The following is a 26,078-nucleotide window of genomic DNA, read 5'->3' on the forward strand; positions in this document are numbered from 1 at the left end:
TGGGCGATTTGACTCACGTAAAGTTTTGAGTTTCTTGTGAGCGGGCAGTTCAAATTCCTCGTAACCAATGTGAAGTAAAAACGTTAATATCTTCGTTAGGAGTTGGTTTCCGTAATTTTCGTTGTGTGAATCGTTTTCTACGTGAAATTCTGGTTAAGAAACATGTATCAGATTGCTTAAATTCGTACCTTGTCTAGTGGTCCATTAGAGGATTACATACAGCTTTTTAGGCTACTAGGGTTGTTTTGTAATAAAATGAAAAGAAACGAAAGTATACTTTTTAAGACATTTATTCAGCATTAGTCTCTTCAAACAATCTTTAAAACAACCTTTAAAACAGAAACTATCATTTTACAACTTACTTGAGTTTCATAATAACTCTGAATGGATAAATGAGACAACTGTATTAAAAATTAAACTGATAACAGGCTGGGACAAAACGAATACATTAAAATTACAGCCTAAGAGGATTAAAAATAGTTTGAAGAAACTACTACAAAAGCATCAAAATATAAGCTTTGATGGTCATTGTAACAGGGAAAGTGGCATCTTGCCATTACTTTCTTTACGGACAGGTGGACAGGAGAAATGGAGCGACTAAAAACCTACCCAGGTACTGTTCTAACACTCACAAAGTGTGCGGCTTTGATAACTACTACTGAAAGTTAACAGCCATCCATCCAAAATATTTCTTTCTGGCTATAAAGAGGGATAGGAAATTAAGACAAAAATTTGACCAAATTAAAAGAAATTTTTGGTGGAGGCCGGTGGGAAGCAGAAACTGAATCTAAAATTTAAAAATTTAAAATTTAAAACTAGAAGTCTCACCGGAACTGCAGAGACCCTACTAAAGGGTGTGGTTAGCATAAAATATGATTCTCAGCTATTTTCAATGAAATTAGTGTGACTTATTTCAGAACAAAAGCTTTATGATTAAATTTTCAACCCCTAAAGTCTATGGCAAAAGAGTGATACATAAGCTGCCTTGAGTACAGGTTACATAATACCTGCTTTTATTACATGGTTTGCTTTGGATGCCAAAGATGAATTTTGTAGAGACCTGGTAAAGACAGAGGGGGAACACTGGTGGTTAATACTGTGCTGTTTAAAAATTTACACTCTGATTATTATCATATTGACAGTGAGACTACCAGACCTTGTACCTTGCTTGCGGAGTTTACAATTCTTGAAGCCCCTTTTCTTGAAGCCCTAGGGAAAATATTACCTAGCGGTGAGTTAACCATCACCTTGCAGCAAGGTATCGGCCTTGCCACCCTCTTTGAGCCCTATCCGAGCCCTCGCCGGGTCAGTTCGTGGAACTTAACGACTGGGAATAATTATGCATGGCAACGTTGGAGACAAAAATCAAACCCAACACGGGGTACTTCCTGATGCTGTGTCGCCTTTTTCGCGCCCTGCGTCTGGATTTGGGTCTACAGTGTTGTCATACGGTTTTATTCCTGGTCGTCGAGTTCCTTGGACTGGCTCGGCGAGGGCTCGGAGAGGATGGCAAGGCCGATATTTTGCCGCAAGGTGATGGTTAGCTCACCGCAAGGTAATATTTACGCTACGGAGGAGAACAAATCAATATTATTCCTTGAAGGTTTCAATAGGTTTCTTCTGCACAGGGAAGAAAAACCAGGAGTTTTCAAGAATTTACATTGAGTAATTTCCCGTTTAAGAAATAAAGTATGGCAGGAAGTCTACAACATCGCAAACCAAGATATATGGTCTGGTAGTTTCACTTTTGATATGTTTCTTTACATGCCTGAAAAGATCTCCAATTCTTCATTAACTTCATCGAAGGAATTAAAATTGCATGCAGTCATGAAAAGGTAATGAAATTGAAACTTTTGAATAGTTCGTTTCATTATCTAGTACGTTTTTTATTTAACTTACATGCTTTGCAATACTCTCTATAGGCAATTTGTGTAAAAAATGCATAAATGATATGTTGCTTGACTTTGATACACTAGACTGAAAATCTAATTTCCAAAGGCACACAAAAAAGTGCTGATACATTTTTAAAAAACTAGATACTTTCAAATCAGGATCAGATAAAATTACTTTAAAAAAGCTTAAAAAAACTGTACAGTGAAAGATGATAGGAATAAAATTCGGTATTGAGACATTGAAGGAACAGGTGCAGGTCAACCGGAGACAGCGGTGGACAATGTCTGAATAATTAGGCGGTTCTTTGAATCATATGTGAAATGCTTCTGCTTGAACATATCGCTTTCATAGAATGAACGTAGGTCGAAAACATTGACTTGTTTGGCCTGCAAATACAACAATCATAAAATTAGCACACAAGCTGAGAAGAGCTGCACGATTAATCAAATATTAATTGTAATAACGATTAATCGAAAATTAACTGTGGATGCAACTAATCAAATCTTAAACATAATCCTGATTAATTGAGTGTTAATGGTGATTGCCATCAATCAAATGCAGATTTTAATTTCAATCTCGTGTTTTAATCGTAACTCCAATGCAATGAAAAAAACAATCACATTTAATTAGGATTGTCATGAAATTTTGAATTTTCCGCCGCATTTTGAATTTGAAATTCCGTTTCAGAGACACAAGAAGAGAACAGCAAAAGAAAGGATGATCAAAAACTGACACTTCCTTTGAGGTTCTCGTGATGCAAATATGGACTGTCTGGGTACTCGGATCACGGAAAGTAGAATATAATTGTACAAAACAGAGAATTTTCTTTATATCTTTTTGACAGTTGGAAGTAAGAGGAAAAAAGAAAATGAAAAATATTAAACGAATAAAATGATCACCTTGTCCAAGAAATCTTTTTCGTGTATTTCGATGGTAGTGACATTGGGTCCTTTAACATGCCGCTGATAGAAGTACTGATCTTTTAACATTTCTTCTAGAATATAGTGAAGCAACTCCGTAGTGTCCTTTTTGAATGACAGGTATTTGCTGAAAGTCTAAAGAAAAAAAATGTATGGTAGAGCAATAACACTTATTTAATCAAAGATAGTATTATGGATTTTACAAATAATTAAATATGGAAAAAAATCCTCATCCAGAAATCAGTAACAGCTTAGTATTCAAATTCATGAACCTCAAAAAGATACACTGAAATATTTTAGTGCTTAATTCTTCAATTCAATCCTTGAGTAAAAATGCAATGTTCTTGAAGTATTACTATGTTAAAGTAAAGAAAGCTGAAACTAAAACTAAAAAACTCAAACTCACCAAAAATAATTAAAATCACCAATGCGTTTCGGGGCTCCTTGGCCCCTTCTTCAAGGCTGAATTCCAACATTACTTTTTGTGAGTTTGAGTTTTTTAGTTTTAGTTTCGGTTTTCTTTACTTTATTATTTAGCTCACAGTTTTTTACATCGTTTTCCCATTTGTTCCGTTTCGTTTGGTTTTCGTTACTTTCGGTTTATTATATTACTATGTTGTTTACCATTTACATTTGAAAAAACGATAAAGCACAAAAATATAGCCCGAATATCCGCATAAAGAAGGAAATTTAATTAAAATATGGGTAAACAAGGCTAAAAATTATTGAAACACTAAAAGGCAGGACGTTTCGAGCTGGTACCAGTGGTTACGTGATAACGGCTGGGGTCAGGTCGCCACTCAATTTTTTACTTGTTTTTATGTGTTTTTGCAGCTGAAAATGAGCTGGTAGCAGCTCAAAACGTCCTGCCTTTTAGTGTTTCAATAATTTTTAGCCTTGTTTACCCATATTTTAATTAAATCTCCTTCTTTATTCATTTGAAAAAACCTGTTTTGATTTTTGAACTCCAAAAGTATATTCCTTTAGGTCTCAGAAATATTACTGATCATCAAACCCTAATAGGAACTGGCTCTGCTAAAACAATCATTTAAGAAGCTAGGTCTTCTTCTAAGAAATCATCTGGCAAGAGGTTACAAGAGACCTGAGCTGCATAAACGCTTTTTTATCTCTCTCTCTCTTCATGATTATGCATACTTTGCATACTTGTATCTATTTAGAGCTTTAGCCCATGAAATTTTGTGAGTCAACAAATAAATGAATATGTGAATTGATAAACTTACTCGCTTCATAGATTGCATGACACTATATTTCTGTGTCTCAATGAAGGATTCAAGCATCATTCGAATGGCCATGTTAACATCATCTTCATTGACATACTCTCGAAGGTGCATTTTTGCATGTGCTTCTGACATCCTGATAATACTTTCTATGTGTCTAACAGTAATTGGCAAACTTCCAGTTGTCTGAAATGTAATAAAATAAAAAATTAAATCAAGCCGCAGGTTAAAAATATTAATTTGATTTGCATCTGTCCAACTGCAAAAACTGCACCTGTTTATCCACGGTTTGATGGAACCAGAGACTGTTAGGCATCAACTAGAAACTCTTAGAAGTTAGTCGAATATTGACATAATACTAGGAAAAAACGCAAAGATTAGTGAAGTGATACTGAAAATGTACCAGTTGGGCGATCTGAACATTGCTTGTTCTTCCCATCCTGTTTTGTTTAGATGAAGAATATAGGATAGCAACATTCAAATGCAATGAAGTCTATTTCATCACAGGAAAATATTACTGCTTACCACAGAGAGTTATGTAAGCTTCTAAGACAAAAACTCAGCATCGTATCCACCAACCTCTTTACAGCACATCACAAACGGAGGATGTGATGTATTGAGAAACCTCATTTTATTTAAAAATATTAGTTACTGTCTGTTAGCTCTCGAGCACAAATATGTGTTTGTAATTATTAAAACACTGACTTTGGAAAGAACTTACCATAGATTCTTGACGAAGCTGACTGTACATCTTGGAAATCTTATCTTGGTCCATATTGTGAAGCTTTGGGTGAATATTTTGCTTTGCATAGACGATATATTTTTTCAGTGTTTCTTGTGGTATAATTTCGATGTTATTTGGAGTTTCTTGCTCTGATTCTCTGATGTCACTATTAGGATGATGGCGAATGTGAGAGTCGATCACAAACTGTGCTAGTTGATTATCTTTCACGGGATCGACTTCGTCTCGAACAACACAAAGAATGTCGAAACGAGACATAATAGGCTCTGAAAGGTTAACCTGAGCAAAACAGAAATAGGATAGAAATTTGATGATTGGCGACAGAAAGGCAGGATCTTGGATATAATTATAAGTGTCCACTTCTAGAAACAGAAATAAGAGAAAAGAAAGCAAAAAGGGTTTCGACACAAAATCTGCGACTTGCATACCATGATACACAGTCTCCCGCTTTCACGACGGTTATTTCAATTTATTATTAAGAGGACATAAAGTTTTAATTGTCTAACTGTCCGGACTTGGGTAGCATTTAAAATCCTAAAATTTAATCCTCTAAATATGGATTCTGGTCACATTTTACCGAAAGAATGAAAAAATACTCTTACGTTTTCAGAGAAAGTCATGGATGGGTCATATCTTCCCCCAATAGGATTGGCAGCTGCTATAACAGAGCATCTTGCTTGGAGTGATGTGACAATCCCAGCTTTTGATATCGAAATGGACTGCTGCTCCATTGCTTCGTGAATTGATGTCCGATCTTGATCATTCATCTAAAAGCATACAAAAAATTGAATTTATAAAAGATAGATTACTGAAAACCTAGATACTTGAATCGTTTCGGTGACGATACACACGAGAGAAAAGGAAAACTTTATTCCCTTGGCCAAAATGTTCAATAAAATTTTTCATAAAATGAGAAGCGAGAGAGAGAGCAAAGAAAAGATATTGGCATAACTAGCTGAATATCAATTATTTAAAGTATCAGGACTGCACCCATGGAGGTCAGTTTGGCCAGCCTGAGAGACAGTAGTCAGCACTCACAGCTTAGAGCGGACGCATCGTAGGTTGAGACAAATGTCAATCTCTGATTACCTCCGAATCATCTCTCAACAGGTTAATACATGCAGTCAGATGGCATTACTGATGAGTGGTGACCTAAACAATACTTGACTTTTGTCTCAACATACGATGCATCCGCTCTAAGTACTAACCTCAGGGCATTAGTAGTTTTCATGACAATAGGCACTTTCTGTGGTGAAGGAATTTTCCGACTTAAAGTTTACAGAAAGGCTACACAAATACTGTAATTAATAAGAAACAAAATCTTACCTTGTCGAACTCATCAATGAGACAGACACCTCGATCTGCTAGAACAAGTGCACCGGCTTCCAAAGTCCATTCACGATTAACAGGATTTCGTTTCACATATGCTGTCAAACCCACAGCTGACGCACCCTGCCCTGTCGTGAATATGGCACGGGGAGCAACTTTCTCGACGAACTTCAAGAACTGAGATTTGGCTGTTCCAGGATCTCCACACAGGAGGACATTGATGTCACCACGGACTTTGTGCTTCTCACCTGACAAAAGCAGAAAAAATTAAAAAACTTTAATCAAAATACACTTGACTCGGTGCAGAGATACGTACATTCTTCATGATATTATTTTCTTGACAAAGACTTAGGATAAATTGTGTCGACAGAAAAAGTCAAAAGAATGGATTATTTCGAGATACATAAATTTTAGATAAATTAAAAAATTCATATTCAAAACCTCAATAGTTAGCTTATTGAGTCAACCATTTCAAACAGCTTCAAAATCTGCAGAGAAAAGAATGGTGCAAATTGATAGAATATTTTGAGGCTCTATAATTGAGAAATCAGTGGTAAAATTAAGGCATGAAACTCACCTGGATTCTTTGATTCTCCACCGAAAAGGGCCAGTGCAAGTCCAGTTTTGATGTATTTGTGGCCATAAATAGATGGTCCAATACTTTTGATTATTCTCTCGCCTATGTTGTGATCTTGTGCCAATTTTTGAATGATTTTGATATCTTCGTCTGTTAAGGACTGCACGATGTGTTGGTTGTCTTTGACTATCAAATGATTGACAAGAATAACAGTTGCAAAGACAGGAAATCCTGTATAAATCAAAGGAACACACATCAATTTTTCATTCGCTACGATGAATATCAGACAGGCTGATTGTTGGAGGAAATTGGACCGGAGAAAAAATTCGACAAATTGAAAATTGACTTTATTTTCTGTCGGATTCATTTAACCAAATTTTGGACAATTTAAAAAAATAAAGGACATGCTTCAAAAAAAGAACATTGTTATTCACGCAGAACTGTAAGAAAAATATTGCACTTCATATTTATTCTTTCCTCTTGATATCCTCATTTTTTTTCCATGGGAGCTTCACTTGACACTCCACATTTTTTATTTTAATATTCCAAAAAAAATCACAGAACTTTGAAAAATTAAATGCCTACCATTATCAGTGTTTAAGGCTCCATCATAGTTGTCAGTGTATATTCCAGTGATATCGACTTCATCTCCTGGTTTGCAGCGGTCGCACAAATCAGCCAAAAGAATGCAATCTTTCGAACGGGGAATTCTTCCTGCTGGCACCCGTCCAGGTGATTCTTGCAGTGTGATTTTTTGATAATTGCGATAGACTGTTTGCTCCATGTTTACCTGAAATCAAGATTAAATTACAGAAAATACATGAATACTTCAATTGTATTCTCTGTGGCTTAATAACTTGGAGGGAGAAAGATGCAGCCTCATTGCCAACGCATAGTTAATTTCAAATTTTAATTATTTCTGACAAGTTACAAAATTTTCACACTATATCTTAAAAGTGAAAAATGACCTCTTACCTGTAACTGACCTCGTGATAGGGTGATTAGTGAAGCTCGTATTTATCTCGACTGATTTTTTTTTTGCTGATAATAGATTTGTTGTGGAAAATCAAACAGTAAAAAATGGAAAAATTAATGGTTTTTTTTAACTTCTCCTCTTTGATATACCTGACCATTTGCACAATGAAAGAACTTCACTCTTGACTTTTCAAAACTTGTAAAAATTAAATACAGGCAGAAATTAAAAACCTGACCGACAGAAGAAAATGATTACTCATTTCTCATATACTTAGAGCCAGTTACAGATAACTTTTCTTTTTTGCTGTATGCGGAAGATAGGGAATTCCCTATCCTCCACATACAGAGAAAGAAGAAAGTAATCTGAAACGAGCTCTACTAGCCTGTAAATTCCTTTCTACTAGTTCTGATCCAAATAGCGCCCTTATCTCTTACTTATATTATTCTACCATTGAGACTGAAAAATAATATAACTACTGAAAATCCATCACACCTTTTATGACTTAAAAAATAAATGAATGACCGACAGTCAACATTAATACATTCCAATATCAAGAAAATCTATAAATATAGAAATAAAAATTTGGAGCAGCCTACAAACTTGTAAAATCAAGAAACAGTAAGCTGGAAAAAGGCTGAAAGTATGATAAAATATGATACAAGATGTTTTGGCGCTCACCTATGCCTCCTCCAATTGCAAAAAATGCAAAATTAAAACATTGTATTAGTTAAAATATTAAGATATTAGAGGCAAGCTTCCACAGAGCCAAGGAAAAAGGGTGGACCATTTATCAAAAAAATCTAATAATTTTACTGAGTAAAGGGATTGAAAACTTGATGCAACCTTAGTGTAGTGTGGATTGATCTAATTCTATGAGTCATAATAAAATTTTGCATAATGAACTCAACCCACCATGAAAGGACCGGCACTCTGACATTCTGGACAGGAACCAGGCTTGACCTCTGAGTCTTGCGACTGAGTGAAAGGTCCAAGAATGTAACCACATTTGTTACAGTCATATTTGATTATTGATAACTGCGGCAAAACGCCAGACGTTGCAGTGACCACACCTGTTGTTCGGACCAGCTGGTTCAAGTGAATTTTTCTGAAATTTACATGGCCAAATATAAGAAAAAACTCTGAGGGAAAGGAATGGAATAAAGAAAGTAAGTAATTAATATGCTGATATTTATTTTTCTTTTACTTTATTTTTTTGGGGTGTATGTAAGAAAAATTCCTTTCAATGAGCAGTTCAACAGTGAAACTGCAAAAATGCGTATCTTGGTTGCAGTGTTTCCGGATCTCCGCCACCAGTTTATTTTTTAAAAGGAAACCAAACCAAAATCATGGCTTGAAATTTCCTTAAAATATTCTTTGTAAAGAGAAGAAAAATCACAGAAATTTTCAAAAAATGAGGTTTGGTCGTTTTTTGTGTAGAAAATAAAGTAAGCCAGGAAGTTAGCAATGCCGCAAATCAAGATACGCATTCCTGAAGTTTCACCATCGAGTTGCTATATTAGTCAAACCATCAATTAACACTTTCAAATGAGGAAGACTGTATGAATTGGGATTTTACTTCAGAATGATACTGCATTTCATCATACCTGCAACTTATAAAGACATGCCAAGTAGGCATGATAATAAAAAATTAGAAATTTAGCAATCGTTAGTTTAAATCATCGTATCAAAGTTTAAATTTAGAAATTGTAAATGAGTGTTATTTTAATTTCATGCTTGTAAAGGGGGAGATTGTGAGAATTAGTATGCGGGCAAAAACTCAATTTGGCTACAAACAAACCTTCAATGGCCCATGAGAATTGAACAAGTTAGCTCCTTAAACTCAAAAAAGAGTGTCAAACACTGAGCTCCACCAATGGAGAGGCATTGTCAAAAAAGAATTTAGTTAGAGCACCTAATATTTCAATGACAGTTCAGCTTCTGTGAGACGTATCGACCATGGTTGAGCCAATGAGCATGGCAATGAATATGTTAACAGCCCCATCTTTTATCTTGAGTGTTAATTTATTAAAAAGTCAGAGCAATATTTCTCACCTGAACGTTCTTAATTCTTCAATAAGAGGCAACTCAGAAATCCTGATATGAATCTCATTTGTTACTCTTTCATAGGTGGGGTAGATTGATAACACAAGTTCTTTGGCCACTTCATCAAAAATTTGAAGCATTTCAAGGGGAGCCTCGGGTAGGAAAAAAGCTAGCGCATGCTCTTTTGCTGCCAAATGCCGATATTCCACCTCAAAACTTGAGTGATTTTCTTCACACATTCGACGAATTTTGTCCTTGTAAATGTACTGTCCTTTTACATTGACTTCATTCCTCAAGAAATTGCGGAAACGATTTTCTATTTCTTTCCTTGGACCAATGAGTGAGACCCATTCTTTGATTGAGTGTCCTTTGGTATCTTCAAGATTATCAATGGCTTCAATCATCTGTGAGGACAAAGATAAGAAAAGTTTGGAACATAGTTAATACATGTAGAGCAATGACATTAAATGTTATCCCTTCTCTGCAATGTTGCAATTTGAATAATTTTATAAACAGCCTGATAGTGCTATAAAATGCTCAAACGTAAGCTTTTGAAAACTGAGTGTGAAGAGGAAGCCGCAAATAGAGAGGGGTGGGGGAAAAAAAAACTCTTTGCAGGTTCCTCATTGAACTAAAATACTGTGTTTACAAAGACTGAGACGAAAATGTCAAAAATTTTAAGAAGAAAGTTGTGGAAATGTACTTAAAAAATAATAATCTATACTCCTCGCTTGAAAAATAGAGTAATTCTGTTAGATAATTCTGTTGAACAAACATTATTGTTAATCTGATTTTAAAGACTACAGCCATTCTCAAAGGCACTAGATTCGCGGAAACATTTTAAAAATTATTTCAGGTAGATAGTCTCCAGTTCCAGCAACAGGAAAAAAAAAAAATGTCTCACTTTTTTTTTGGGGGGGGGGAGGAGGGGGGGTAGAGGGCCAGGAATGCATCAAATGAAAATCAATGTCTCTTGCTCTTCACGAGTTATTAATGCAGCAGGTCACTCTCTTACCGTAGCACTACTGCTACTTATAGATTAGTCTAGAAGTACAAAAGGCAACAAAATTCTGACTAGCCTTGTGATAATTTAGCAAGAGGAGAAAATTGAAAAAAAGTATAAGTACCTCTTCATCCTCAAGAATGCCAGTGGCTGCCTTTTCAGCCATTCTTCTTTTACGTGCTGGTGCCTCGTCTTCATCACTTTCATCTGTAAAGAGGAAAATAGGAAAAAGTTACATTCGTTTGTTATGTTGCCGTGTGGTAGAAGGATACTGTGCTCTTGTCATTCTAAGGCTATTTTTATACATCCAACCCATGGCATAGCTCCTTCCCAAATCCTAAAAGATGTTGAATAATTCCCCTAGTAGGATCAATTCAAAAAGTTCGGAGAAGCGTCCTATCACAAGTATACATCATATTTAAGTCAGGCAATCCAATGTATTGAGTCTTTTTGAACCACTGACACCAACATCTAATCAACAAGATCATCTAGATTCTTGTTTTGTTTTTATTGTTGTAGTTTTGTTAATGGACCTTGTCCGTGTTTTTTGTAAATAAATAAATAAATGAAAAAACTGCACAAATGATAACATGCTTCCCAATGCAGTTGTGGTCTGCGGTTAAGGATCAGAATCATCAGGGATTCAGGCTGATTAAGAGACCAACAGATGTACACGAAATTTCTGCTTACCGATGTGAAAGAAGCTCAGAGAATGTTTTACATTTTAAAAATAGCTTACAGTGATAATGCGAAAGATTCTTTCATTTCTCATGAATTTTTGGAAAAGAAAAAAAAGAGAAATAAAACGAGATTTATCACTGGCATCTAAAGCAAGTTTAAAGATTTTTCTCATTCTCTAGGTATTTTTGCAGCGCCAAATCATCATGAACTCTCAGGCTGATCAGTAAGTAAAATGGCTTTTGAGGTGGAGTGAGAAAGAATCCTCATCAATTAATACCTATAGATTCTCTAATGTTCCTAAAGATTTTTTATTTCAGCTGATGGTCTCCTTTTTCTAGGTTTCAGACACCACGTTCTTGGAACCTTGGATTCAATGAAATTTTGAGCTTGCATTAAATGTAGAAGACAAAAGAGTAATTTTCTGTAATGAAAATAAAAATTGTTGCTTACCGTAAATCAGATCATCGTCACCTCTGCGCCCGAGACCTGCTTCACGGTCACGTCTTCGCATATCACGCTCAGCAGCCAGCCTATCACCGACTGACAATTCACTGTATTCATCATCATCCAGAGCATCAGCATCATATCGATCCAACTCTGGCATAGGACGGTAATCTCTGATCATGAGAAAACATCAGAAAGTATGATTTTAGAAACAAATAAACTAAGTTGAGTTAGATATTCTTTATGCTAGATTCAATGTAAATGAGAGATTAAAATAAAAGGGGTTTTAACATCATACAGTTCAGTTTTTTATCTTTGACTTAACACTGCCCTTCAAAACACTCATTCTTCAGATGACTGTTTGTTCATATGTCCTATTTATAATTAGGATTCCTACAAGTCAATTACTGAAGTTCTGAACTTGTGGACTGGACAAGACAAGGCAAGGGTGGAATGAAATCATATGATTGGTTGATTTCCGCATTGACGCTTGCACAACGCATTGTTTGATGCCTTTCACACACCATTTAAATGATGGGGTGTAGGTCACCAAAGAGATGTCTTTGGTGTGTCGATTGCCCAGCTCGATAAATGCACACATGAGTGCCGTTGATGAGTTTGGTCCAGGGAATTAACCAATCACATAAGTAACTCCATTTCATCCCATTCGTATCTTTTCCAGTCACATAATTTTACTTAATAACAGCATATTTTCTTTTTAACTACGCGTGTACTCAGTCATGTTCTAAATGAACACAGCATGCAGACAATGCATCAAATTCATAACTGTGGAAATAGCGTACACCATAGTACATAACACATTACCTGATTTGAGTGAGAAATCAGTGTGATAAGTCTTTAATTTTCTAAGAAGCATCATATCAGAATTGTAGAGTTACAGATATTCAGAAGGATTGTTAATATGTAATTGGTATTTTCCAAACAATTACTGTGCAAAATTCTTAGTCTTATGATGGATTTTTTGAAGTGATATCAAAACAAACCTAAGCTAAGATTGAAACTCAATAATTACCAGTGGAACTAGGAATTTTTCTATAGGATGCAGTGTGAACAGTACCGTTGACTTGTCCTTTCCCTCCTTAAAAATTAAAGAAACTGCGATAATTTACAACTCTAAAATCCTTCTTTTTCTGAGATAGAGGCAGGCATGCCCTGCTCTCACAATCGTCTAGTTCTGCACATAGGTGATTGTGCAACAACAAATACAATAACTCAATTGAAGTAATCATCATACAAAGTAAGAGATGAATTTGTTTCCAAACCTTTCCATTCCATCTCCCATCAAATCTTCTCCTTCTTCATCATCTTCCTCTCCTGCAATACTGAGTCCTTCACCAAGAAAATCTTCTTCATCTTCAAATGGTTCCAAGTCTTCTCCACGTGGTGGAGAGGTAGCATCGCCGATAGTCTGACTTTGACTCCTGTCTTGAAACGGACCCTCTGGAGAGGTGGAGCGGCTGGGTGAGCTCTATTGTTGTTTGAAGAATAGAAGGAAAATAAATTAAAAAACGATTAAATGATCATAAAATCAGCTAGAAAGTCTTGAATAAGAGTTCAGAAAATGTGTACGGTATGATTGATAACAAAGGTGATCGGGACATAGGAGATCGAACTTGGTGATGCATCAGTGTAGGCATTTGAACATTACTCAAGACAAGAAACAGTTTACCTCCTTATTTACTAGGATATATCTTGACTGTGGCAATTTCAGGAAATATTACATATGTGCCAAAGAGCACTGATCAAAATGGATAATGATGATTAGGCATAGTGCACTTACAGTGCATACATGATTCAGGAATATAAGTTGGATTTCGATTAGAACAAAAAATGTTACTTACAGACATGACTACGGTAAAATTCCGGAATTTCTAAACACAAAATATACGTCCTTTGTAGGAAAAACAGTACATAGATTCCACAAAACAAGGACAACGTTGTTATCATGAAGTCAACAGGTACTCCATTACCGCAAACCTCCTCTTAAAAACTCAATGTTGGAATTTTTTAGCTCAGAAAAAATTTAACTTAGTTCAGGACGGACTTATTATGTTGCGAAAATGCAAGTAGAATTCAAGAATCTTAAAAATTAAATGAATAAAAAGAACGTAAGAAAGTTCGGCATCCAACTCTAGTGTATCATTTTTGTGTCGTGTGTTACTAGTATACTTACTCCTCATAATAGATTCTATTTTAAGAGATGGATTGATAAACTACAGAAATCCATAACAACACAAAAAAATCAGGCGCAAAAGTGCGCTTTTTCCTTATACTTAGCAGTGCTCCAGATTTTTCGCGTAACTTAATCAGAGTTGCTTCAGATTGGATTGAGAGATGTGATGTGCTTGCTCCTTTTTTTCAGTGGTGGGAACCTTTATCGGCGTGAAAGGAAGAAGAAACCCAGGAGACTTTCAGAAAAAATAAACGAAAGTCTAGAAGTTCAACGAGCGCGGAAAAGACGAAATTCCATCGATGAGCGGCCCACCTCTGAATCCTCAACAGGCACCGAGGAACCTATACTCTCTCCACTATTTCACCTACCACCGCTTTTGAAAAAACATCTTGATCTAGATTATGAAATGATAAAACGGAAAAATAAGGTGAGCTCTTGAGCAGTCTCTTGGTACAAATTATCATTGAGAGGAAAGGGATGGTCGTATGATAGTAGCTTCTTTCACTCAAGAATTCCCTTCTCTAACTTTAGATTACCATTAGAATCAAGGTTATAAACAGAAAATACTAATTTTAAACAGACTCTATTGATATAGCAATAATGCAACTTTATTTGTTCATCCATCTTCGATTTACTGGGAAAATGACCATCAGATTCTGGTTCAGGAACCATTAAACCAATCAGAGGTATCTTAATAACTTCTATCAGTACTCAGTAGCTTGTCAGATATTTAAGGAATCTGCGTTAGAAAGCAATTGCGCACAAATGGTACAATTGCATTACTTGCAACTACATTGGTGGGAATTTTGATTTCAGCAAGACCTCTTTCAGGATGAACCACATAATGACAGGTCAATTGACTATTATCCAAAGAGTTAATTTGGTGCAATCTCCAAAACTCTCTACCTCCTCCTTTTAATTTGGCTGTTCAATTCTTACCTCTCTCAATTAATAAGCAGAATTAAGAAAACTTAGTGGCCAAATTGTGAAATGACATCAAATAATCAAGCATGTCTATTAAATTCATTTCAAACATTTGTATTTGCATGTACTGGATGAATGAACATAAGTTTATTTGTTAACTGTTAATATTTATCAATTGATAGCTTAGAAATTTTAAAGAGTAACTGAATCGGCCAAGTTTAACCTCCCTCTCTGTTAACTTTTGAAATATCTGTTGTAAAGAAATTGATTAGGACAATATTTTCTAGTCATGAGATTTACTGCAGAGGTGTAAAAACAAATTCAAGGAATTTTCATTATATTTCTGCATGAAGCCCTTTGTCAAAAAAAATTCCTAGTTTTTTCAGTATTCCTTTTATCAATGTTGTTTTTTTCTTTAAATGTTTTCTCAACCAGAAGTTATCATTCTGTTGAAGCAGCATTTAGTACTCATCAAAAGGGCACCTTTTAACATGATAATACTTTTGTTCAATTCACAGCTTGTGAAAGCTCCCGCTCAACCAAATATTATCACGATCTTGGAGAATTTTGTGAAACATTGTGCTTTCACAGCCTCAGACTCAGGAGAAGATAAGCCTCGACATCATTACCACACGAGTCACAAAATGAGACGGAAAGTGAACAAATTTGACACCGTTGAGTAAGTTCATTAAGTTATTTTTCAATTGAGGAGCTAAGTAACTAAATGGTCAAGCCTATCCAGATGGATGAGCTTTGGCTCTCAACTTAGGATTAAATGAAAAAAAAATTTAATTTTGAAGTGTGTCAATTATCCACCTCTCACTTGCATCGAATTTAAGAGAAAAGAGACAAGCCATATAATGTTGAGACTAGGATTGAAAAAAAGAAGTCTCACTCCACCATGAGACTCAACTTTTAAGATTAAAGTAACTCTATTTTCACATTTTTTTTATTTTGAATTTTTGGTAGTAGTTTATGTATGATGTTACTCAAAACTAATCCAAACTCATTTTGCCCTAAGATGAGGCTTAGTTTGTTTTTGCCGAACTTGGTTCAAATAACTTATGTCTTTAGTTATATTTTTCCAAATAATAAAGGCAACGTTTGTCAATAGTAGAAATGATGCGATTGCTTCACTGTATGCACTTAATTTCTATCTCCATTCCAGGTTAAACATCTGCAAAGAAGTCGTGGATGGATTACGAATACTTCTAGATTTTACACTTGGTGATATATTACTGTACAGTGAAGAGACAGAGCAGTATGAGCAACTACGGAATAAACCAGTTGTCTCACCCGACAGAAATGAGCCAGCGTGTAGCACCAGGTAATTAAATCGTTCCTTTTTGTTTGTTTCTCTTTCAAAATTTACAGAAACTTCAAAGCATAAAGTAAATGCATCAGTCGGCTCAGTAGACCAACGAATTGTGAATGAGAAAAACTCCTGTATTTTTTTCCGCACCCTCAATTATATTTTCATCTCCTTTTCTTCTATTTAATTTCTCTTTTCCTATTTTGTCAATAACAGTCCTCTTGGAGCTGACGAACCATTCCAGATGAAAGAAGAATTTCATGTCAAAAAAGAATATGAAGACCCAGATAGCCATCTATATCATTCAGAATTTGAGGGGGCAAGTGGTAAGTTGTCGTTTTCAATTTTTCACTGTAGCATTAGCAATGAAAATTTCCTTTCGTTATAGACAAGAGTGAGAAAAGCAGCTGTTGATGTCCATTAGCAAAGTCATTAGCCTTCTATGGCCTCTAGTTTTGTCATTTTTTGTGAATTTTGTATTGCATTTTAAAAGTAATCGGATAGCTACAACATCAATTATGACAAAACAGTGGAGAGAAAGTAATGAAAAAAATTTGCGGAGAGTGCTAATGCTGTGGATTAGCAATAATGTAACATACCATCATTATATTGGACATGCTGGAATGTGTAATTTTGCTACTGCTACACCTGCTAAAAAATATTCCTTTATTATGTTTGAAAGCACTGAAAAAGAAAATATCCAATGTCTTTAAGTTTTTGAGAAATTTTCGGATATTTTGGTGCTGTTTACTTAATAGCTTGTATAGATCATTCGAACGAAGGATGTGTTTCAAAAGTTTCGCACCACCATCTAGCATTATCAAAGGAAATGGGAAAAAACCAACAAGCAAGTTATATCAAAGAAGTACCACAAACATTGGCAGGCAGCGAGTACTCTTACAGATATTTTACCAAAAAATAATAAAGATAATAATTCTTTAAGAAAGAGAAAAACTTTTTTAAGTGTTAACTAAATTTTAGTCAGCACACGGTACCAATCTTTTGAGAAAACCCAATGGTTTCAAAAAAAATTTGGAAGTTCCTGTGAGAATCATGAAGACCTAAGACAAGTGAAAATAAGGGATGTTAGTAGGTGGAGGATTTTATCCTACTTAACTGAAATAACATTTTTTTTATGGTGTGTGTTCTGTTTCCTTTCGGCAGACCTTGGAAGGAAGAAGACTCTTCGATCCCACAAGTGCCCTCTTGAACCCTCTATTTTAAATGGTGTGCCTGACAAACCATCCAGAAGTATTGGTAGCAGATTGTCCTCTACTGAAACACCTGCTGTTAAGTTTGAGTCTATCTCAAGGTACGTTTTGATTACCTCAGTATACTTGGTGCTCTAATATTGTACAATTGCACATGCATTAGAAATGAACTGTTGATTTAAAAAAAAAAAAAATATTCTGTACCCTGATTAATATCAGAATTGACAAAAGTAGTAACAATGCAGGACTGAGAGAAATGAGGAATTTTTTCTACTCACAATTGATGATCCTTCAAAAATTATCATTTGAATTCAACTTTACCAAACTTGTAAAACTCAAAGACTTTTAACATTAATCCCCTCAATTTGTAAAATTACATGGGTAAGAGAGAGCCTGCAAGATGTTCGGTCCGATATAATTATTGCATTAATTGAATAATAATCTAATTTAAATAAATCAATAATTATTATGAATTTTGAAGCAAGAGTGAAAGTAGAGTTTTTTCAAACTATTGGGTGGAATAATTACCATCATCATCAATTTATATCATAATATTAATTTGCTCTATTTAATTCGCTGCTAATTAATTTGATTACTAATTTGCTCATTAGTAATCAGTCAGTTTTTTAAATGACTATCAAGGAGCTCATCTTCTAAATTATTTCTTTTAAAAATGTATGTAAAATTTCCATTTTTTCTTTTTTCATCAGTGTGACCAGTGTTAGCTCCTATGGATCAGCGTTAGATTTCAAAACAAATTTAATGGCATCTCCAAACAGAGCAGCTGTGCTTTCTGATCTACTGAATTGGCACTTAACACCGGATGAAATGTACAACCAGATTCCAGTTCCGCCCTCCTTAATTTATGGAGCTATTCACCTTTTAAGGCTGTTTGGTTTGTATCTTTTTAGATGTATTATCTCTTCCTGTCAGGCATGCTCTATTAACCATATATTTTACCAAGAAGGACTCTTTCACAGTTACGAAGAAATTAAGTTTTGAGTGCGCCTGCTATTAGGTGCGCTCTTTTTTCATTATTCGTTAATTTACAAATTTATCAAGTACAATTATCTATGAATGATAAATGCAATGTTCAAAATCTTCTAACTTTTTAGAGACCTTGTTATGGCTTGAAAGAGAAATTTTAATGTATCTTGATGTCTTTTAAGTTAAGAAAAAAGCCCTGCATACCGGTGAAGGCTTACTGGCTGTCAAATCATTTTGACAATAGGTTATCATAAAGTTCATCATTGGGCCAAAGCAAAAAATTAGGTTATTTTGTTGGATAGGAGTGGATATATATGCAATTGAACATGCGCATCACTTTTTAACATGCTTATGCACAGTGGAAGAATTACGAGTCTTCCCTCTCCATATTTTTGCGCTCTTAGACATACACTACGGGCAATTGGGTGCTAGCTTCGTTCTCTTTCTTTTCCTTGCATCTCTCGCTTCTGTTTCAACATCTCCATGCTATTTTAGATTTGACGGATGTGGCAAGGAGTTTATTTGCTTCCTTCTCTTGAGAATAATAGCATAGCACTGCAAGTTATTCTCAATCATCTTTTGCCTTGCCATATTTCTTGATTTAGAGACACCTTTTTCATATGCATGTCCAATCCCAAATATCTCAGCACCTACCCAACAGAATCACCTAAACTTTTGGCTTTGCCCCGGTGATGAACTTAATCATTACCTGTTTATTAAAGTCTCATCAAAATGTACCAAGAACCGATGAGCCTCTGCTGGTGTGCAGAGTTCTTTGTGTTTGAATGTGAATATTTTTGTACATTAATGAAGCCAAACTCACTCATTGAGCATTTAATTGGCCTCAGAATAGCACTAATTTGGTTCTGATGTATTTTTTGTTCTTGTTTTTCCAGTTAAACTACCAGAATTGTTAATGTCCTCCATTACTTTGTGTGACAAATTTGACTCTACCATCACAATTTACATCAATAAATTTTTGCAGTAAGTGTCTTTTGTTAAATTATGAAGAACTTTTTTGTCCTTTCAAATCCAAACCTAGTCATTTCACCCTCTTAATTTGTGCTCTTTTCCCCTCTCATTTTTTTCTTTTTCCATGAAACTGCCGTCAGTGGCTCAGTACTTTGAATCCTAGATAGTGCTGGATGGACGCTATTAGTGCCACTTCACAGAGAAGCAATACATATCTATTCATTCTCATTGTTAGCATTGAAAAAGGTTTTGTCATTGCTATTGTTTGGATCCAATTTGATATAATGGAGATTCCCTATCATGGCATCATTACTAATAGCGTCTATACTGCTAGAATGTGCTGAAAAATTAGCATCTTTACCCTTTTAACCCCATTTAAAGTATCCACATTTTTTGCCTAACCTGGCAATCTTTCTTGATTCATTTTTTGCATACAATCCTCACATCTTTTGTGTACATTATTCTTGAGAGGACTTGATATTTAATTTCTGCCTTTTCAGGTTCCTAGAGTGCCATGCAGAATGGTTTGAAGAATCGTTTTATGAAGATAGAGACATCTCTTTATCAGACCTGAACCACGATAGTTAGATGTAGACAGCACTTATTACAATACCTGCACAAAAATGAAAGAAAAAGGTAAGTACTTCGCTGATATTTTCCATCTCCAATTCATCCTGATACTCATCAAATAGGCAATCAAAGTTTTTTTAAAAGGGAGGCAGGGAAATTATTAAAAGCCAGAGGCTGTATAAATAGAGAGGCCTGGAGTTCTCACCACCTATATCTCTTTCATCGATATATTGAGCAGGATTGATACAAAGTATAAATCTGAAGAGTTTAGGGTAAAATGGAAACTTTTTTGGCAAGTATACAGCATATGAAATTTACAATTTATGCATTTTGGGACAAATTTTGCTGATTCATACCCATTTTACGCTTAAATGGAAAGTAGCCAATTTTGCGTTATTTTTCTTTGTATTTTTACAATCAAGAGGTCATGATCAGTGCTCCTTTCTAATTTTCAATTTAATTGGAAAATTTTGCCGCAAATTCTGATTGCGAAATACTCCATATTCTATTCATGCTTCTCCTAGAATATATCTCATGGTGCATTCTATCAGGTTATCCTTGAAAGCTGTTTCAACTCAGGGTTATACTATTCAATTTTCAATACTAACTCCTTCGTTTTCTCTAACTTTTCAGAAATATGGGCATATCATGAAAAAGCGTTCCTCCCTGTAATAGAAGCAGAGCCTCATAAACAAGAAATGGGCGAGCCCAAAATGTACACAATTTCTATCAATCAGATATGATTAACCATTTGAAGATAGAAAGAATTCATTGAAAAAACCCAAAAAATAAGTAGTCCTATTGTCTCTCAAGTAAACAGAAAAATCTTTCACCACAGATGGAAATTAGAACAACCTAGTTATTTCACTAACAAGTGAAAATTTTCCAGTACTAATCAAATAAAAATTTCAGTTTTCCATCTAGAAGAAAAACAGTAAAAAAGAAAAAAATAGCAAAGGAACTTTTAGTTAAATTTTATTCACAATATGGCATACTAAAGCTTGAAAAAGTGTTACCTAATAACAACAGTCTTGATCATTCTTAGCAGCCTTAATAGAACCATAGTTTCCATAAAGGTGGGGCAAATGCTCACTTTATCAAGTATTGGATAAGTTATTTTGTCTGTCCTCTATGATTTTTGCATGATTAATTAATAATCATCACTTCAAAAACTTTTTGTATTGCCGCAGGATAACACTCTTAGCGATTAGTAACACTCAAATGCAAATCTGAGGTCACTAATCTCTCCCACTATTTAGTGCTCCGCATGCACATCTGTAGCCACGTTCCTTTAGACTTTGTTATCTCTGTGCTGGCGTCAGGGGGGGGGGGGGGGGGGGGGCACTAAATTTGTTTCCACCTATAGAACCCCTATTGGTTATGCCTAGAATGCAAGTAACTCACTTTTTCCTAAAATGTTAATTAGGTTTGTTTGGCTCTCAAGCACAAAAGTGTTGTGTGTCTTTCACCCCTTGGAAAAAAACGCATAGAATCATTTATTTGTTATTTGACAAAATAAAAATACAAATTAGTGGAGCATCAGTCAGTTAAGTTTACATACTCTATGCCAGTAATACAATATGTAAATGCATGTCAAAGTCAAGGAAATTTGACATGATTAATCTCTTTGAGGTGTGTACTTTCTTGCAAATTTTTAATTTATTAGAAGAGGACCTTTTGAAAAGGTCACATCTTCAATACTCAAAAAAATAAAAATTTAAAAAAATTAGTTTAATTTAATATGCAGAGCAGTCAAGTCATATCCAACTTTGGATTCACCATGATGCGTTTGTAAATATTTTCCTGTTTTCTGCATAATTCACTCTTTCTCGTTAAGTATTTTTTGTCAGCCACTGTTAAGGCAGCATATTTTCCTTTGAATTTGAGCTATGTTGAATCATGCTGCTAGTATAATTATACTGTAATTTAACCACTTATTTAAAATGAGTGAAGAGGTAGTCACCGTAGATCCAGATGCCGATGGTTACCGTAGATTGCTTTGCTTTCTGCTCTTTCTTTTTGAACTCACTTTTTTTCTAATTTTAATTACCTTCTTTTGAGGGAGTATTGGACTCGTGTTCAATTATTTCCCTGAATGATATCTCATTTCATTACAAATTTGTTTTATTTAACAAAGATTATACGGACGATTTCAACCTAAATCAGCTTTACTAACCACTTCACGTTTTCTCCTCTGTCCTCTCACATTTTATTCCTTCAACAGGAAACGAAGCAACCTTCGCCCCTGAAACTTTTTCAGTATAAAATTCTTTTAAAGTTAGAAAAAATTCATAGAAAGTCTCGAAAATTATGTTCCTTAGTTTATAGTTAAACAAATAATACATCGGAGGTTGTCAAGTAGATAGCGTGAAATGCATTCAGCTGATTTTGGTGCAGTCCTTTCAAATTATCTCTCATTTTTTTTTTTTTTTTTTTTTTTTTTTTTTTTTTAGATGGTATTTTTCTATGGTCTGTAAATAAAAATAATCCTGTTTTTGTAAAAAAAAGGAAAAAAATTGGGATAAGAACCATTTCATTGGCTAATTATTTTTTCTTGGCATCAGGAGTACCTAGCAAGAAGATTTTGCTCTTTAATCATCGGTCATATAGTACCGTCAACTTTTCATCACCCTTGCGCTCTTGAATTTAAATCAAAGTGCAGCTGCCTAGGCTAATTGAATCAGTAAGAACGAAAACACACCAATTCGAAAAAATGAAAATAATCAAGACACAAACAAAACTGCACAGTGGGTGAAGAAGTTAGCCTAAGATAAATATGTTTGGTGCCGAAGGACGAGCACTTTAGGTCATTTTAAAGGCGTAGGCTGGAATGCACTAACTTCAATGACCTTTATGAAAATTGAGCATTTTCGAGTTACTGAGTTGGTGTGTTTTTGTTCTCACTGATTTAATTTAGGAGTGAAATGATGTTGGCCACACTTTTAAGTAGGAGGGGAATCTGACCAGTAAGTTAATGTGAAACTTAGAGAAAAGATGAAAATACTGCTTCAAAACTAGCTTTATATCCTAAAATTTGCATAACTAACATAGAATTTTGTGAAGAAATCTATGCTCCTCTGCAGCATTACCTTAAATTCTGTTTAATGTTCAGTTTGGATTTAATGATTTCTGGGAGATTTTCAAGAGATCACAATTAAAACTGAAATTTTAAGTGCAATACTTGGTCCAGATCTTTGATCGAACAAAAAGCATTAATTAATCAATGCACACCCAAGCCCAAATAATCAACAATTGCCAGTTGAGATGTTGGATTAAGTGTATAGGGCACATTATTTCCCACAAAAAAAAGGGAACTGTAGCATCTTGACAACACAATGGGAAAAAAGCAAACACCTTTAAAAATAACATAAGAAATTATTTAATGAATTTACATTTTAAAAAAGTATTAACACTTGAACACCTAAACATTAGGAAACTTAAACACGAATTAGGTACTTAAAATGATATAAAAATAATAATGGTTGAAATGCAAATTATTACTTCTGTGTGTTGGGCAATGATCAGGGCTCAACAGCGCCCTAGAATTTTTATACCTACATTTTACCTTAAAATTGAATTCATTCAGAGGTACATGGTTCCTTTTTGCAGAAATAAGTCAAGATGTCCTCGAATGAAGAGCAAAAGGGAGAGGACTCCTCTTGATGAACACTAGTAATACAGGATTGATGGTCCTTTATTTTAAGATTATACATCTTAAAATTACGATTTTATGCCTTTTTGAACCAAGCCTTTTCCAAGAACACGGGCTTAACTTCTACATTTAAAGCCTTCTCTGGGAGCCCTAGACCATAGCTCCATAGGAAAAACTAACTTTGTACTGCCGGGTCAGCACTATACAAAAACGACTGACCAGATGTACTTCGACTGAATTCAATAATGACTCTTCTGAATTCATTTAAGTCAATCCTGTCCCTCAGGCAGTTATACACTTGAGACTGGGCAAGGTTAGCAGAAAATCTTTCAAGAGGATGGAAGAAAGTGCAAAAATGTTGCAACATCCAGTCAGAGACAGAATACTTTGAAAAGAAGTACACGCCAGCAGAAGCTCTTCCATAATATGAAATTATGAAGTCACTTAAATTCGCTTTCAGCACTGATTAAACTTCTTTTCAATTTCAACAACCGCAAAAACTCTTCTCTCTTATGTTGAATACTTGCTTGAATATTGGTACAGTCCACAGCTAATTCAATACTTTGCTTGAACCATGCTTGGGCTTGCCTTAGATTCTGAGGGACTAGAACGCCAAACCACTTTAAAGGATCGGTGATTTTTTCAGAGTCAAGACAGGATTTGTCTCCATCTGTATAGCTGTCAGTTTCAGAATCTGTTGATTTTTTGTTGGAGATAGTTGGCTCAAAATGCAATAAACTGAATGAGGTACAACCATCTGTCCTCTCATGATGAGCCTCAACCTTGGCCAGAGCTTTCACACCCAAGCTATCTTCAGTTGGGAGTTGAAGCGAAGATATGGCTGCACCTCCTCGGATGTAACGGGCTTTGGCCAGGTCTAAACAGCCATTCTTAATTGTCTGTTCCAGTTGCACCTTACTTTTTATGTAATCATTCATCAATTGCAAGACTTTGAAACCCAGCTTGTCTAATTCTGTGTTCAGATCTTCAATGGCTGGATCTTTCTTCATGTCTGGGGGACAATACAAAAAAGAGCACCAATTATTAACAATGACAACGCTACTCAGCACAGTAAAACCTAGCAGATCTCAGTCTTCTTACTCCTCTTGTTTCCTTACATCTTTCCTAACTTCTTGGGAGATAACCCTGCTGGGATCTTAGGGTTGTGGCATCCCCACAAAATTGAAAGATTCATTATTAGAATGTGACAGAGGAGCTGTTGTTTTCATTTTATCACTAAGGACTAAACCCAAGATGGCTACGACAAAAATCTACTGTTTATGTGTTTACCGTAACTACAGTAATTTGTCTCAAGTTATGGGTGTAGTCGAACTACGGTGCACTATTCGAGTCAAATTATTTTTGACTCCAACTTTTTGATTTCAACTTCTTAGCTCAAAAAATGATGATAGCTGCTTTGCATTATCATGGAATCACACTGAAATACTTAATCACAGGATTCAGAGAAATGAAAACAAAATTTGGCTACCTACAAAATAAAACATGGCATTCGATACAGCAATTGATCTCAGCGATGAATGCAAAATTATATCCTTGACAGAATTACATTGTTCCTGAATTTTACATTTCTTGCTGTTGAATATTCTGAGGACTCGTGCGCACTTAGGGGCGGACTAAGACCGAAAATGTACCTGAGCAGGAATATCAGCCCATCAGTTCTTATACTGGCCTAGTACAATTGTTATATGATGTTAGAAGAAGACATACATCCTAAAATTGCTCTAATCATCATTCGGCCTCCTGGAATTTTTCCCTGCATTCCTGCCTGCCTGACCGCCCTTGCTCGTACCCACGCACCATCATCATTTTTCCGACTAAGAGGTCAAACCTGTAGAGACTCCTCAGAACATCAATGCAATTAGTTACACCTCAGTTTGATCACTCCATGATCCCCGGATGAACCGCCTTTTAGTCGGTCAACTTATTTACTGTGAGCTGTGGATGATTTCCTTGCCTCACAAGTCACAACCATCTTGGTAAAAAAGAATGCATTCCACTCAGTGACTATAAGTCTGACTACGTGGATAAATCAGGAAGAAAATTCCATGTGGTTTGACGAGTTTTCTGAACTAATTCTTCGTGTATAAACTTTAACTCTTCAGGGTGCGGCTATGTGGAAGTGTCTTTTGGGTGGAAGAGAGAAGGAATACTTCTATTCATCAAAGGTTAATGTGTTTATAGCTCACCCGGGGTATCCATAGAAATTTCACTCGCAATTCTGAAACTAAGAACCTGAGATTGACTGACTTTTCAGAAGTGAAAATTATAATGACACTAGAACTGTGATAATAATTCTTATTTTCTTATCACTGCATCTCTACTCAGCTTATCAATATTTGGAGGTTAGAATTTTGTTTACACTGATTGCCTGCCGACTGTGCTGCTCTCT

General features: G+C 35.2%; 3 protein-coding genes across 3 annotated transcripts; 1 reads left to right on the top strand and 2 right to left on the bottom strand.

Moving 5' to 3' along the window:
- Nucleotides 1-274: 274 nt before the first annotated feature.
- On the bottom strand, nucleotides 275-13,848 carry Mcm2 (DNA replication licensing factor Mcm2). The gene is made up of 14 exons (XM_019045154.2): nucleotides 13,709-13,848; nucleotides 13,130-13,335; nucleotides 11,853-12,019; nucleotides 10,846-10,928; nucleotides 9,728-10,122; nucleotides 8,588-8,780; nucleotides 7,285-7,489; nucleotides 6,700-6,930; nucleotides 6,120-6,370; nucleotides 5,396-5,560; nucleotides 4,773-5,072; nucleotides 4,055-4,237; nucleotides 2,793-2,948; nucleotides 275-2,279 (listed from the first exon to the last, which is right to left on the bottom strand). Exons 1-14 carry the CDS (start codon nucleotides 13,712-13,714, stop codon nucleotides 2,151-2,153), a joined length of 2,670 nt encoding a protein of 889 aa, XP_018900699.2. The 5' UTR covers nucleotides 13,715-13,848; the 3' UTR covers nucleotides 275-2,150.
- Nucleotides 13,849-14,191: 343 nt separating this feature from the next.
- Nucleotides 14,192-21,964, top strand: LOC109032846 (male-specific lethal 3). The gene is made up of 9 exons (XM_072296646.1): nucleotides 14,192-14,467; nucleotides 15,483-15,643; nucleotides 16,133-16,291; nucleotides 16,493-16,602; nucleotides 17,441-17,588; nucleotides 18,198-18,382; nucleotides 19,371-19,458; nucleotides 19,947-20,082; nucleotides 20,650-21,964. The coding sequence occupies exons 1-8, from the start codon at nucleotides 14,207-14,209 to the stop codon at nucleotides 20,032-20,034; spliced, it is 1,200 nt and encodes a 399-aa protein (XP_072152747.1). The 5' UTR covers nucleotides 14,192-14,206; the 3' UTR covers nucleotides 20,035-20,082; nucleotides 20,650-21,964.
- Nucleotides 21,965-23,371: 1,407 nt separating this feature from the next.
- On the bottom strand, nucleotides 23,372-26,031 carry LOC109032847 (coiled-coil domain-containing protein 115). The gene is made up of 2 exons (XM_019045156.2): nucleotides 25,876-26,031; nucleotides 23,372-24,680 (listed from the first exon to the last, which is right to left on the bottom strand). Exons 1-2 carry the CDS (start codon nucleotides 25,886-25,888, stop codon nucleotides 24,109-24,111), a joined length of 585 nt encoding a protein of 194 aa, XP_018900701.2. The 5' UTR covers nucleotides 25,889-26,031; the 3' UTR covers nucleotides 23,372-24,108.
- Nucleotides 26,032-26,078: the final 47 nt, after the last annotated feature.

The sequence above is a fragment of the Bemisia tabaci genome, chromosome 2, assembly GCF_918797505.1.
Source record: "Bemisia tabaci chromosome 2, PGI_BMITA_v3".
NCBI lineage: Eukaryota > Metazoa > Arthropoda > Insecta > Hemiptera > Aleyrodidae > Bemisia > Bemisia tabaci.

Coding starts and splice junctions, on each gene's coding strand:
- Mcm2 (XM_019045154.2), bottom strand. Junction 5,073..5,395: donor CCATGACTTTCTCTGAAAAC/GTAAGAGTATTT, acceptor TGTTTTGCTCAG/GTTAACCTTTCAGAGCCTAT. Junction 4,238..4,772: donor AGCTTCGTCAAGAATCTATG/GTAAGTTCTTTC, acceptor ATTACATTTCAG/ACAACTGGAAGTTTGCCAAT.
- LOC109032846 (XM_072296646.1), top strand. CDS start 14,207: ATGTGCTTGCTCCTTTTTTTCAGTGGTGGGAACCTTTATCGGCGTGAA. Junction 14,468..15,482: donor TGATAAAACGGAAAAATAAG/GTGAGCTCTTGA, acceptor TTCAATTCACAG/CTTGTGAAAGCTCCCGCTCA. Junction 19,459..19,946: donor TACATCAATAAATTTTTGCA/GTAAGTGTCTTT, acceptor CTGCCTTTTCAG/GTTCCTAGAGTGCCATGCAG.